Here is a 14127-nt window from a genome sequence, read left to right as displayed (position 1 = left end):
GGGGGTCAGATTGGTTCGCGAAGGGCAGGCTGCGGCAAGTCGAGGACGTGGTGTGACTCGCTCTGCGGGCGGGTTGCGGAGAGGTAGGTAGCTACCTAGGTAGGTAGGTTATACCTAGGTTAGGACATGTATACACGTCCGCATCGCAGCCGTCGTCCAGATGCGCAAGAGAGATTCGCCGGCTTCCCTCTGCGCCTATATAGGCGACTCGCATCTTGCCACCCTCACGCACCGCGCGCGTGCACGCACGCTAGTCGACGTTGCCACCGCATGTGTATACTCGTACGCGCACAGTGGGCGGAGTGGGACGGCCTCGGATCGAATCGAGCTAGGATGAGGGGATCGCCGGTCGGAGCGATCAGAGATCTCTCGTCCCAGATAAGGTGTGGTCGTAGGATCGGATCGCCTGTCCCTCTCCGTGTAGCTGGCTGTCCGACCCGTAGACGGAAGTATACCTACACAAAATACCTACGTACGGACACTTGTTTATCTGCATGCGTCTGAGTGCCTCGCATCTCGAGCCTGCCTGTCTTACTTGCGCCGGCGTGGGGCCCAATCCCGCCTTTCTCGCCGTGAGACGCCCCACGCTCTTTTTCCTCCTCTCTTTTTCTAACCCTGTCTCAAAATACCCTCCCCTCTCATCCCTTACCCCGGCGTTTTCTCCTTGTCTTATCTTGTCTCGTCGCTCCGTCGCTCCCTGGGCTTCTGTCTGGGACGAAGGGGAAGAATCATCGTAAGATTGGTAATCGGTGGGATAAGTAAGCTTGCTGGCACTGCTGCCGCCGGCCTCCTAATCCCTGCTCTATCTCTCTCTCGCTTTTTTTTTTTATCCCAAGAGAAATTCTTCCGCTGGATCCGTCCGCTGTCGTCTGGGATTTATTCCTGGTTCTGTGCCCGCGACAAGGCGCTACACGATTAGTGCCGTGCCGTGTCTGCCTAGGTACCCTGCCTCTTGTGCGACTTTGCCCTCCTCGCTCACGAAGCGCAAAAAGGGGCCCCGGGGGGGTCGGATGGTCTGTATTGGCGCGTCGTGACAAATTTGCGACGATGGGGGTCGATTAGGTACGACGTGCTTGTGCTCTGCCCGAAGTACCTATTGCCTACCGAATCTACATATATTATTGATCGGAGTTGGTGAGATCTCCTAACCAACAACACGCTTACATACTAGGACGTAGGTATGTCTCACCGAGTCTGCTGTACATCCGGTAGTACGGTGATTGTAGGCATATATACCTTCTATTCTTTCTATATTGATTTGTATATATATACGAATATTTAAATACATATATATATAGAGAGAGAGAGAGAGAGGCGTGCATGCATGATCTTAGTATATGCCCGTAGCGTCCATGTGCCTCCTACCTCCTCCTCGTAGACATGCTTACTACCTCATGTGCCTCATCTCCGTGCTATGCTACGTAGTGAGCGGGAGTGACCGCCACACGCTCACCCTTTTTTATTTATTAATGATTATTTCGGCTGTAGCTACGACTAACCAGGATGGACCCGACGCCTGGTGGCAGCTCGGAAGGGGTCGGACCAACCGATGCTCCCGAATTCCACTCCTCGGGTCACTGGGGAGGGCGACGGCGTTCTAGTTCTAGCTTTGTTCTTTCTGGCATCCTGTCGCCCCCCCTCCTTGTTTTTTAAATCCATCACAGATTTTCTAGTGCGAGTCTGCCTCTCCCTCCCCCCTCAGGAGCCAGCGCCGCCATGGCAATTTGCCTGTCGCGTGATGGGCGAAGTTGCGGCCATAAGCCTGTCCCCCGCAGGGTAACGTGAGGTTCGGAAACGAGCTGGCCGATGCCTCGACCTGATACTGTGCCAATTCCCGCTGAGACTCACCCCGGCTCTGCTTCTGCTACTCTCTCTCTCTCTCTCCGTTGTCGTCGTCATCTACTCTTCGGGCGGAGAGGGGGCCAGGGGGGGGGAGGGTGGATGGTCCGGCAGTGAGTGTTTGGTTCACGCCGCATGCCCCGAGCTTTCTCTTCCTGGGCAGATCTTCGCATGGCACCACCCGTGGCCACTCCGGGTTGTCGCTCGATTCGATTCGCGCTTTGGCTGGTCGGTGCTAGTGGTGAATGCATGTGCATATAACAACCATTCGGTTGCATTATCCCACCTCCGCCGCTACCTACCGTCGGTGCCCATGTAACGTCCAGTGCTGATAACCTTAGGTACCCACCCGTGCAGAAGGGATACTCAGTAGAGTCGGGGATGAATTGTCGTCTCGACACAATCAAACGGGATCAAGCCGGCGTTGGTCAGTAAGGCATGTGCCTCGGATAGGCCCTGGGCGGCCAGACCGGAGTTTGCGCTAGCGTCAAATCCCAGCCCGCGGTGGGTTTCGTGCGACGTCATTTTCGATAATCTGTCGGTCTCTGGCGGACCCCGATCTCCGATCGCATTTGTGAGACAATTTCTTCTCCCTATCTCCGGTGCCCTACTCGGTGCTCCCTATGAGTATTCGCTGAGTAGAGACCTACCTTCTACCTAAGGTAGAGATGTGAGTATATATACAAGCCCTGTAAGATAGCCTGTACTATAGGTACTTTCGGTAGGGAGGTGGATAGGAGAGTAGCTCATAGCGGAGGCTAGCAGCAAGGTGATAACCACGTAGGTGTCGGTGAGTCGGGCTCATAGCGGATACCGGTGCCCCCTCCTGGTGTGGGTTCGGGTTACTCAGCTGCGGTTGGATTCCTCTTTTTGTCTCCTCTCTAGGTACAAACCTCGGGCCACGCGGCATGTACCTGTCTCCATCCCTGTAATTTGCGTGTTTTTTTTTTCATTAAAAATTTACACCCATTTCTCTTCAATTTTCCCTTCCACCCCCGCCTTCTCTCCCCTTAATTAATTCCCTCTCTCGGTTTGGCGCGCACGATCCTGTCTCATAAACCAGCTGGTAAGAGGTAGCTCTCCGGCCAGCATCGAAATGGTGGTGATATTTTTTTCTCTCTCTCCCCCAATGCGCGTAAGGCACAGACATACCGGTAATACCACATTGCCAGTGTCCACACCTGGTAGCCTCCCATCCCACTAATTTCCGATCGCAGTGATGTATGTATATATGCACATGGTAAGTAGCTGCCAAGTCCCCTGCCACCGACGTTGTTGTTCGCTTAGCGCCGTCGTAGACGCATCTCGATCCATCCCGCCGTCCTTCCCCTCTGTTCTTATCTTAGCGTGGCTTGTCTGCGTGTGTGCTCATAGGGAGACACCTATGCATACCTAGGTAGGTATCTGTTGTATGAGTATGTACGCATGTGCGCATGCTGTATGAGTATGTACGCTTGTATGCGCTTCCTGTCGAATCGAGGGAACCGGCGGCGACGCATCGCTCGTTAGGTGCTGCCGACCTCAAACCGAGAAGAGGTTCGACGAGGAGACGACACGACGCTGCGCTGGGGCCCGTGCGTCGCGTGCCCGTTGTCCTCAGGCGACCCTCACGTGTCCGTTCTCCCGTCTGGATATGGCGAATCTTGGTACCGATGACATATACGCCGTAGAAAACGACGGCGACAAGGCGGCTCTGTAACCTCGAGCCAGGGTCAAGTGGGGGCCTGTCGGTGGTCCAACGACCCGATGCCAAGGCCCGGGTGCGTCGCATTCGCTCTTATGCACATACACATGCTCTGTAGACTGTTACCTCGCTGTTCTGCTCGCTGTTCTGCTCGCTGTTGCATGCAGGCAGTCCGGGCGTCCTATTCGATTGAGGTCAAGGTGCCAAGTATGGTGATGTTCACATCTTTGTATGCGTCGATGTATTATCCCTTACTTGCTGAAAGTTATGCAGCCTAGTTAAGGGGTAACGTTGTGCTGTGATCGCCAGGGCTATACGAGACGCCGTGGGATAACAGGTACGGAGTGCGAGAAGTACGACCTCGTCTGTCTGCCGGGCGGCACGCGCGAGAATAACATACGCGCCTAACCCGTTGGCAAGGCCTTCTGAACGTGTCCGTCCATGCTACGTACAGTAGTAAGTCGCCAATGACTCTCTATAGGTACCAACTCGCATCCAACCTCGTCTTGCTGACTGTGCCGGCGGTGGCGCCCAATTAGCGACGAATCCTGCCGGCCGCGACCGGAGCACGTAGCAGCGACTGGGCGAGCGAGGCCCCGAGAGGATCCTCCTGCCATCGATTCGTTACGGGGTTGGGTGGGTTGGTTCGATGGGTAGATAGGTGGCTACATGCACATTGCACGTATGGAACCACGCGCATGTGTGTGTATGTGCTTGTACAGAGCTAACGTGGACGCTATGTGGACACGATGGGGGTTCCCTGGAGATGGAGAGTAGGATTCCGAGATAAGCTTACTCCATACCTATCGTATACCCATATCAATACACGCAGCAGATTCTGTGTGTACCTAGGTATGGTAGGTATGTGTGTACAAGGTAGTGCGAAGGGAAGAGGCGATTGCTGGATCAGATCATGTAGGGCTATTGGTGTCGCGGTGCGACGGAGGCGAGCCTGGAAACCACTATGAGTAGACTAGAGAGAAGGATGGTGAATAGGGACCCGATTAGGTGGTCGCGAGGAAGGGGGCGGTTGGGTACAGATACGATACGTTGCTGAGGCAGAGAGCAACAGGATTATTCGGCATCCGAGGGCCACGTCGGTATGTAGGCCTGCCTACATGTGTAAAAATCTAGGTTGGCCGTGAGGTTCTGTAAGGGGTAATTAGGTAGTTAGTGGATGGGATGCCGTGTCTGCCTTTTGATATATTACAGAGATATATGAATATGGACTCTATGCCTACACCACGGCTGACTCACTCCTGTGCGTGCATTCCTCGCCTCGAAGCTAGGCTTACACTGGGCCGTCGAGACGGCACGCGGACGGTGGAAAGGAGCGCGCCTCGACAGGGCAAATCGCTGCGAGACCTCGTGGCAATCTTGGTAATCTTGCCGTGCCAGTGGTAAGGAAGAGGGATGGTGCGCAGCTGTCCCGAAGCAATCTCGCGCATGCCTCTGCGGAGAGGATTGGACGGCGCTGTCAGTAACCGACCAGCGGACACACCACTTCTCGCGTGCTTCGCCGGCACTTCGCAGCCCACCAGACGAATAGTTATAATAAGGCTTCCGTTGGGAACGGGATCGAGGGTAGGTTGGATGCTAGGAGGGGCGGGGGAGGCAATGGATCTGGCATCAAGAGGCGGTCATTGCCGATGCATAAAATTGTACAGAGGCCGATTCGGCGGATGTCGATATATGAGCATCCGTGGATTGGCGTCATGGGTGCCCGGTCGCACTTCATATGCCCAGACGCCTACGCGCAGACGCGCACACACTATTTGAGTATCTACGTTGTGTTGCTGTGCTAGAGGAAGAAGCCGAGCTAGCCGAGCGAGCAGAGGATTGGTCGCTATTCAATCCGCCGTACTCTAGAGAATCCGAAAGCGACTCAACGCAAAGATCCCGCCCCGTTACTATCCCCCAATCTGCCGTCGACTCTTTTCCCCAACCTACCTATTTCTGCCCGCCTGCACAGGCTAGGTAGGTACATATGCGCATATCCACCAGGGAGGTGCCCAGGGAGGCATCGCGTGCGCAACAGGATGGGCGGTGGACACGAACCTCCTCCGGGGGTTTCCGCTATGCGACGTGCGTACAGCACATTCCTCATACCATATGTAATACCATATGTAGTATTACAGGTAGTATTACAGGTAGGTATCGAGGCCTATTCCTACACGGCGATGTCACATGCATACACTGTGCACACACGCATAGGTACATACCTACCTACCTCCTATATACCTACATGACCTGCGTAAGGTAGAGGTAGGTAGGTAGGTAGGTAGGTACCTGAGGGCGAGGATAGAAGCCACTTTAGATTGGGAAATCATATGAATTTCCAGGACCGTGAGAGTCGCAGACGGCGCGGTCCCAACGGACGGCCCAACGGTGCAGGGACGTAACAACAACATCCATATATACCTACCTGGTATACATACCTATCTTAGGTACCTAGGAGGTGGGTACCAACGGCACTCGAGGTAGGACGTAGGTATAAAAATGGAGGTGGAGAGCGCGTTGCCGGCGCTTACCTCTCGCCCGCCATGTGCAGACCTGTCTGACGTCGGCAATGCCCTGTATGTGTATATGAGTAGATGCATACCCACTTACCTGGGTACCTACATAATTTACCCTCTCCGTCGCAATCGCAGCCACATTCGACGTCCCTCATCCATGCTCGAATTTAGAGCTGTGGTACGGCTGTTGCATCCTATCGAAAGGAGTGGGTATACACATACCAACCTAGGTAGGTATGTACTCAAGAAGGGAAACTGGTGTTCTCGACGTAGCCGATAACTCGATATCCTGTCGATTCCTGCTGGCATTCCTGGTCGCTCTTAGGGGCACTTGGGGCCACTTGGGGCCACTTAGGGCTACTTGGGGGGGCTCTTGGTTATGCGGGGAGGCCCCTGTCGCAGGCTGTCCCTCTTGTACTGGGTACCTCCCAGCGACAACTTCGACCGACCCTCGTGCTCAGGCAAAGCCCACCAACGAGGCGTTGCCCTGGACGTAAGGGTCCGCCCTTCTGGCGGATGCGCTATGTACATATAATACATACCTACCTCCTACATACCTACGTGCCGCGTAGCAGCGGCCCACTTGCGACGTGCTAAAACTACAAGGGCCTGCGTGGAGGGGTACTGCTACGTAGACGTACCCAGCTACCTCTAGGTACCTCCTAACATACCTCCTACACGTCGATTTCATTAGCACACCACCTCTCCTTCAATGCAGCGGTGCAGGGCAGCTTGATGCATCTAAGTAGGTGATTTGATGAGCCGCCGGGATCTTCAAACCTGGTAACATGCCTGCCGGCCTGCCTGCCTGCCTGCCTCCGAGGTGGGAAGATACATGCTTCCCTGGAACGATAAGAAGGTACCTCCTACGTACATTAATAAGAAGGTACCTACCTAAGGTATTCATACATGCCTGCGACGTTAGGCACCTCAAGCACCTCGCTTCAGGTAGCTACCGCAGGCAAGTAGGGGTAGGGGTAGGTACCTTATCGGTGCATACCTACATGTATGCCGATGTACCAGTAGATGGGTACCTAAATACCTAGGTGGCCATAAGTTAGGTGGCCAAGCGAGGAATGCCCCTTCGGGTGAAGCCTCTCTGCGCTTGGTAAGTTATCGAGAAGGGCGAGAAGCGCGAGAAGGGCGAGAGACGTAGCGAGGCCATTCCGGATCCATTACTCATAAACCCACTCGTGGGAGGGCATCCATGACAGCAGACACCGCCGCTACCAATCAGCTAGGTCTCGTTCGGTCTTGTCGGGTCTTGTCTCTTTGTGACCCTGCCAGATCCCTGTCCCCGTTGGATCCGGAGACTCTGGAGGTTATTATGAATCGGTACCTCCATTGTGCAGGTACTTGCAGACAACTCAGACAACCCAGACAACCCACACCCACCCTCTCTCGCTCGCTCGCTCGACCGTCTCCTACGTAGGTACCTAGCAACCGGCAGCCAGAGAGCAACTGATTACAAGTCGTAGGGAATAAGGGTGTGTCAGATAGGCAAGATCGGCCGTCGCCTTGCCTGAAGCCAAGCTTCTCTCAGGTTGTAGCCGTAGTGGCGGCGTCTTAAATATCGTGTACTCCCGCGTCTCCTTCATGTTCGCCTCCCTCCGTCTGTCTCCCTTCCTTTGTGTGTTCCCTCCCTACCTCGTCCCGTGTCTCCCGCATCCATTCCGGTCGCACGATTTGGGAATTGCATGTCCCATGTAATTCGCCCCCAAGACAAGTTCAACGACCCGGACCTACTACCGTTGGGACCTCGCTCCCGCTCCCGCTCCCTCTTCGCCTCGATTCTTCCGCCGTCCACAGCTTGGTAGCAACCCCCTCGGGCAAGCCAACTCCTAGGAACAAACACGCCGCAGCTCTCCAGCTCGGCGGTGCGATCGTGTCCGCACACGCGGTGGACTCAAGTCGGAGCCACCCGTCATAGACAGGTAGACTGGTATTTGCTACAAGAGAAGGTTAATACTGGCAGCGGGACGGTCCGGAGGAAAAAGAAGAAGTGGCCGCAGAAGGAGAGAAGGCGGTGCGTGCCGGAAAGGCGAAGACGGAGAGACGAACTGCCAGGTGTGGTACGGGAAGGAAGAGGAGGGTCCGATCTGATGCAGCAGACACAGACCGTCACCGAGACGGGAAACCGACTCCTACCGGAATGGCGAGAGAGGTTGAGCCCGTCCAAGCTCAGTGCGATACCCGGCCGCTATAAGCTGCGTCGTCTCTACACCCGCTCCCACTCGAAACCTCCGATGCGAGAACCTGGCCCGCCGGGGGGCATTGCTGCGCTGCAACGGTCTTTTTCCGTCTTCGAATCTTTCCGGCAGCTCCGGGAGAGGCGATGGAGCGTGTTCGACATCCAATACCCCGTCCTCGCCGCCTTCACCCTCGCCTCGATATGGATCGTCGAACCCGCCGCTCCCTTCATCAAGACCCTCGCCGCCCTCGGTTACTTCTCGCTCCTGCTCATGCCCGTCACCCGACAGTTCTTCCTCCCTTCTTGGCCCATATGGACCTACCTGCTCTACTTCTTCTCCAGCCGGTACGTGCTCCTCCTACCGGGGTCGTCATGGGGATGATCGCGGGACATGTAGCGATCCGGCCGAGGAATCCCGTTGCTGACTGTGCTACCTCGCAGCTTTATCCCGTTTGACATCCGCCCGGAAATATTCGTGCAGGTGCTTCCCGCCCTCGAAGACATCCTGTACGGCACCAACTTCTCCAACGTCTTCTCCTCCTGGACGCACGCCGTCCTAGACATCTTGGCCTGGTTTCCATGTAAGACAACCCCTTCCCATGAACCCCTCGCCCCTGTTTCCGCGTGAGCGCGTCGCGGGCTTTTCATTTCGCATCGTGCCTCCCGTACGTCGCTGTGAGATTATCTGGATTTATCTACGTTAGTGCCGGGGAAAACGAAACGGGGAAATATATATTTTTTTGAGATACACGAGAAGGCCCTGTGTGAAACTCCGGAGGGTCATGTGCTAACGGCAACCTCGTGTAATGCAGACGGACTCGGGCACTTCGGCTTGCCGGCCATCTGCTCGGCCATCATCTTCGTGTTCGCAGCGCCGGGCACGCTGCCCATGTTCGCGAAGAGCTTCGGGTGGCTGAGCATCCTCGGCGTGACGATACAGCTGCTGTTCCCGTGCACGCCGCCGTGGTACGAGCGACTGCACGGGCTCGAGCCGGCCCAGTACGGGATGCAGGGGTCGCCCGCGGGGCTCGCCCGCATCGACGCCCTGTTCGGCGTTGACATGTACACGACGAGCTTCACCACCGCGCCGGTACCGTTCGGCGCCTTCCCCAGCCTGCACGCGGCTGACGCCATCCTCGAGGCGCTCTTCATCAGTTTCTGCTTCCCGCGGCTGCGCGCTCTCTGCGTCTTCTACGTCGTGTGGATCTGCTGGGCCACCATGTACCTCAACCACCACTACGCTGTCGACCTGCTCGGCGGCGGGCTCATCGCGTACGCTATCTTCGTCGTCGTGCGGCGCTTCTGGCTACCGCGTCCGCAGCCCGGCAAGAAGTACCGCTGGGAGTACGAGTACATCGAGGTTGGCGCGATGCGCAAGAACCCCGCGCTCGACGAGGAGCTCGGGTACCGCCCGGTCGAGGGCGGCGAGGGGGGCCAGCCGAAGCACAGCGCCGAGTGGGCCGAAGAGTTCACAGTACTCGACAGCTTCATGCACTCGGCGTCGAGCAGCGGGAGCGCGAGCCCGACGGCGTCGCTGCTCTCGTCGTCGTCATCGTCGTCGTCGTCACCGCGGAGCGATCGGAGCGGTAGGAGGAACGATTAGACGAGACGCAACGGGCTCCGTGGGGTCTGCTTGGTTGTCTGGTTGGTTTAGACGAGGCGGCGAGCGCGATTTCTATAGGATATTTGTTTTGTGTTATGATACCACGATATACCTATACGTACACTTGTATATATATACTCTTAATGCCGGATGAGGGGGAGGGGGGAGAGGTGAAGCTGGGAATACGCCCTGTGAGATGAGATAAGAGGAGGAGAGGATAATTGGCGTCGCCAAGGCGCGCAGAGGCAGAGCAGAATCGGATAGAGAAAGAAAGCTCTTCAGCGGTCGAACATGTCTCTACTTCGACGTCTGTCGCTATCTCCGCAACCCAACCTAACCACCGACCTGCCCACCGAACGCGACACGGGCAGGTTAGGCTTTGTAGAGTTAGCAGCATCTGGGGGTTCCTGGGGTCATCGATGCGCCGCCCACTGTGGGTTGCCCCCAAATTTTTTTATCTCGTCCACCTGTGCCCTATGCTAGCTCCTCCCCTAGCATAGCTTGCGGTCCAGGGAGGTAGTGCCCGGCGTTGCGTGCGCAGACGATAGGGGAGGATGTCTGGGCCTAGAAGCCTGTCGCGATGGGGGGACGTCGAGAGATCCCCACCCCGGGGCGTGGCTGGGAACTCGGGACATACGCAATCTTGGCTGCAGCGGCGGGCGTGGGTGAGGGGTGGTAGGGTTGATGCCGCCTTACACGTGCCGAGGTGTCGGAGGCGTCTGCCTATGTGTATTTACCCGCATATGTGTATGTGTATGCTTACGGGCTTGTCCGTCGTCCCAGCGGTCGGTTCTCTGGTCCTTTGGCGCGATACCGAGCTTTGTGGTTAGCATCTACCGGCAGAACTGGTACCGGATTTGGATGCCAGCCATGTCCGTCTACCGTTAAGAAGCGCTGCAGCATATTGCTCCATTGATGGCGACATGCACCCGTTCAAGGAAATATTCTCTATCGCGGTATAAGTGCCTACAGGTATATGACCGCCTAACGGCAAATGCAGCCCCTGTGAATCCCATATGCGCCCGCCCCGGCCCATTCTCCTCTCCTCCCCCGTCTCACGCGCCCGGTTTCTTCGGCGCCCAATCGAGGCCCTTCTGCTCGGCGACCAGCGTCAGCATGCGGCCGTGGTCGATGGCGGCCTCGAGGTTCTGGATGACGAGCAGCTCCATGTCGCGCTGGGTTTCGTAAGTGGACGTGCCGATGTGCGGCAGCAGGAAGGCGCGGTCGCTGGCGACGAGACCCGGGTGGATGGCAGGCTCGTTCTCGAACACGTCGAGCCCAACAGCGGAGACGTGGCCCGAGGCGAGGGCAGCGACGAGGTCGGCCTCGTTGAGGAGCGCGCCGCGCGCCGTGTTCACGATCACGACGCCCGGCTTCGTCTGCGCCAACTCCGGCGCCGAAATGATGTGCCGCGTCGACTCGTTGAGCGCCAGGTTCAGCGACAGCACGTCGGCGCGCGCGAGAAGCTCGGCGAACGAGACGTAGCGCGCACCCTGCTCGAGCGCCGGGTCGAGCCGGCGGCGATTGTGGTAGATGATGTCCATGCCGAAGCTACGCGCGCGGTGCGCTACGGCGCGGCCGATGCCGCCCATGCCGAGAATACCGAGAACCTTGCCGCGCGGGTCGTGACCGAGGCGCTGGCGGCCCTTCCAACGGCCCTCGCGCAGGGCGACGAGCGGCTCGTGGGCCTGGCGCAGGGCGCCGAGCAGAAGGAGGATGGTGGTGTCGGCGGTGGCATCGTCGACGGCGCCGGGGGTGGACGAGACGGCGATGCGGCGCGCGCTGCAGGCCTCGACGTCTATGTTGTCGTACCCGGCGCCGTTGTGGGCGATGAACTTCCACGACGCCGGGAGGGCGGCGACGAGCTCCTGGTCGAACGGCCCCGTGAACGCGGTCGACTGATTCGACCGGTAGCACCCGCGCACGGCATCGTACACGCCAGCGCGCAGGTTTGCGAGGAACTGCTGGCGCGTGCCGCGGCGGAACTCGAGGAGCTTGTACTTGCTCTTGAGCGACTCCCACTTATCGTTGCTGTGGGTGATTTCGCCGATGAGCAGGACGGTGGGGAGTTCTGGCGACGACGGCGACATGGTTCCTTGCCCTACGTGTTACCTATTATCAGCGACGGTTGGGGTTGGTTGAGCTGTCCGCTATCATTCTCTTTTCCCCATGCGCAGTCGCGTGGGATATGCTGGGACGGCAGCTTAACGAGTGTCACGAATCATAGGTACCTAAATGGACGGCAGAGGAGCAGGCCGAATTTCGGAGGAGGGCCGAAAACCGCAATCCCGGTCTCGTCACTCCAGCGAGCTAGCTATGCCTGGACGATAGCAGTAAGACCTCGTCGAAAAGCGGATATTTCCAATCCTGTGAGTACTATTTCGAAAAGCGGATATTTCCATTTCGACAGTTGGAGGCAGTGAAGGCCTAGCTTCGCTCTCCCCTCCCCCTAGCTCCGTTCGTGATATATCGTACCGACGCGATGGACGATCGCCCTCGCTACGGTGGGATAGCGTGACCCGGGGCAGAGGCGGGAACGAATAGCAGCCTGAGCTCGCAGTCCTCGCTTGACAAGAATACCTGTTAATCCTATCCGGAGGATAGTTATACTTACCTACTTGACCTGCCTCGCGCTCGGGATAATGAGCTCCCGGCCGCCCCCCTTAGCTAGCACTAGGTATGTAGACGGGTGCTTTGCTACGGCAGGCTGTCTAGCTGGCGCACCGCTGATCTGTTTGGTGCCCCACGTTACTTTACCTACGTGCTGCTGTCGTGCTGCTGTCGTTGCTAGTAGGCCAGCCAGACACAGAGTACTCGCCGAAGAAGAAGTCGGTGCTATTCCTGATCTCCCCTCTGCACACCGCAGCGTCGAATCAATCTGCTCCCCGGGTATTTCCTTGGACTGGGCCTAGCGGAGCTTACCATCTGCGACGGGTATTGATAGTATAAGGGCCAGTAGCGGCGGGAGCGTCGCCAGAAGGCTGCCACCTGTCGACCGTCCTCCTTGCCTTAGTACCGCAGTCGGAATTGCCATTGCCTCTTAACTACAGCCAGTCGCGACTGCTGCTTGCCCGGCAGGACCTCGCCCTCGTCCCCGTGCCCCACCTTCCGCCTGGGGGAGACGAGAAGGATGGCAGGAACCTCGCAAACTTCGAAAATGGGCTGGCGCTCAGGTCGCACCCACCCTCCAACGCCCCCCCATTACGACGCCCTGCGGGGTGTCCTCTTCTCATCGGCACCTTCCCTCCTCCCTTGAGTTACGTAGTTACCCCTACGGACCTCCTCCTTCCTGTCTTCATAAAGGTAGGTACATCTCGTAACCCCAACGCGCCTACCTCGGAGCAGCGCTGTAGGTACCTCGACGGGAAGTGAGGAGCGCATGCTCCTTGCTCACCTGATGGACATGCGGCTGGGTATTAATCGAATATTTTTCCTACCCGAGCTGCTCACCGGCAATCCTCCTCGTCTCTCTCTCTTACCAACATCCAATCCTGCTTCTTGGGTCAGTCTACCACCGTTCTTTTCTTGCCCACATCTCGCCTCTCCTACAGAGCGATCAGCGCCGGTCTGAAATGGCCTGCTTCCGTGAATCATAATTGCACGGAACCCGGGCAAGGGTTTGTCCAAGTCCACAGGAGCAACGCCGCGTTGCTGGAAGCACTGAGAATATTCCTCTCCGCCCCGGCCGCGACTATATTAATTCCCGCCACCGATCGACTACGTACCTCAGTAGCATCGAAGAGCGATTGATATTATACCGTAACGTCTAGCCCCTAGTTCAGGGACATGTAGTGCCGCTGAGTCCGGTCCTTATATATTCCAGCACCCTCCGCATAGCTCTCGAGACAGCAATAAGCATACCGAAGCTTAGTACGCGTTAGCACAAGCCAACCGCCATATCCAACCCCGAGGCTCTGGTTTTAACCAAAGCTAGCGATTCCCGCTATCCGTTGCTCCCGCCGTACCCGTCGGGAGAGTGTGCAGAGCCTCTCAAGGTGAGCCGACTTCTCGGCGAGGAAAGGAGAGAACAAACACCGTCACGTGAAAACGTAGACGCATACATCCCCCTCGTCGGCTACGCAGGCTTATATGGTGGGATTCCGTATGTGAGGAGTGGTCCAAAGGCCGCGAGCTTCCATACGGCGTGGATCCGTCCTGTCCATAAAATTTGGTGCCCTGGCTACTCCTTCCCGGAGTTGGCAGACGACAACACCCCCGGCAGAACCCTGAAGTCTGCCACATCATCCCATTCAACTTCATGAAACGCCGAACCTACGTCAAACCAGCGCTCGAT

The 14127-nt window shown here is 57.2% G+C and overlaps 3 protein-coding genes across 3 annotated transcripts; 1 reads left to right on the top strand and 2 right to left on the bottom strand.

Annotated features, from left to right (window-relative positions):
* Positions 1-2841: 2841 nt before the first annotated feature.
* Positions 2842-3941, bottom strand: GGS23DRAFT_262291 (uncharacterized protein). Its single transcript, XM_051512364.1, has 3 exons — positions 3232-3941; positions 2992-3170; positions 2842-2886 (listed from the first exon to the last, which is right to left on the bottom strand). Exons 1-2 carry the CDS (start codon positions 3608-3610, stop codon positions 3040-3042), a joined length of 510 nt encoding a protein of 169 aa, XP_051368523.1. The 5' UTR covers positions 3611-3941; the 3' UTR covers positions 2842-2886; positions 2992-3039.
* A 3865-nt stretch (positions 3942-7806) lies between these two features.
* On the top strand, positions 7807-10110 carry GGS23DRAFT_262248 (PAP2-domain-containing protein). The gene is made up of 3 exons (XM_051512362.1): positions 7807-8575; positions 8672-8811; positions 9043-10110. The coding sequence occupies exons 1-3, from the start codon at positions 8142-8144 to the stop codon at positions 9831-9833; spliced, it is 1365 nt and encodes a 454-aa protein (XP_051368522.1). The 5' UTR covers positions 7807-8141; the 3' UTR covers positions 9834-10110.
* A 429-nt stretch (positions 10111-10539) lies between these two features.
* On the bottom strand, positions 10540-12271 carry GGS23DRAFT_262261 (D-isomer specific 2-hydroxyacid dehydrogenase). Its single transcript, XM_051512363.1, has 2 exons — positions 12065-12271; positions 10540-11934 (listed from the first exon to the last, which is right to left on the bottom strand). Exon 2 carries the CDS (start codon positions 11921-11923, stop codon positions 10889-10891), a length of 1035 nt encoding a protein of 344 aa, XP_051368521.1. The 5' UTR covers positions 11924-11934; positions 12065-12271; the 3' UTR covers positions 10540-10888.
* Between the last annotated feature and the right edge of the window lie 1856 nt (positions 12272-14127).

The sequence above is a fragment of the Durotheca rogersii genome, assembly GCF_024521655.1.
Source record: "Durotheca rogersii strain YMJ 92031201 chromosome Unknown GGS23scaffold_28, whole genome shotgun sequence".
NCBI classification, from domain to species: domain Eukaryota; kingdom Fungi; phylum Ascomycota; class Sordariomycetes; order Xylariales; family Xylariaceae; genus Durotheca; species Durotheca rogersii.
The sequence above is the reverse complement of the archived record's forward strand: the minus strand, read 5'-3'. Positions and strand labels throughout refer to the sequence as shown.

Excerpts from the sequence above, each read along its gene's own strand:
- GGS23DRAFT_262291 (XM_051512364.1), bottom strand. The coding sequence starts at position 3,610 with ATGCGACGCACCCGGGCCTTGGCATCGGGTCGTTGGACCACCGACAGG. Across the intron at positions 3,171-3,231 it reads TACAACAGATACCTACCTAG|AGGGGAAGGACGGCGGGATG; the intron begins GTATGCATAGGT and ends AGATAAGAACAG.
- GGS23DRAFT_262248 (XM_051512362.1), top strand. The coding sequence starts at position 8,142 with ATGCAGCAGACACAGACCGTCACCGAGACGGGAAACCGACTCCTACCG. Across the intron at positions 8,576-8,671 it reads CTCTACTTCTTCTCCAGCCG|CTTTATCCCGTTTGACATCC; the intron begins GTACGTGCTCCT and ends GCTACCTCGCAG. Across the intron at positions 8,812-9,042 it reads CATCTTGGCCTGGTTTCCAT|ACGGACTCGGGCACTTCGGC; the intron begins GTAAGACAACCC and ends CGTGTAATGCAG.
- GGS23DRAFT_262261 (XM_051512363.1), bottom strand. The coding sequence starts at position 11,923 with ATGTCGCCGTCGTCGCCAGAACTCCCCACCGTCCTGCTCATCGGCGAA.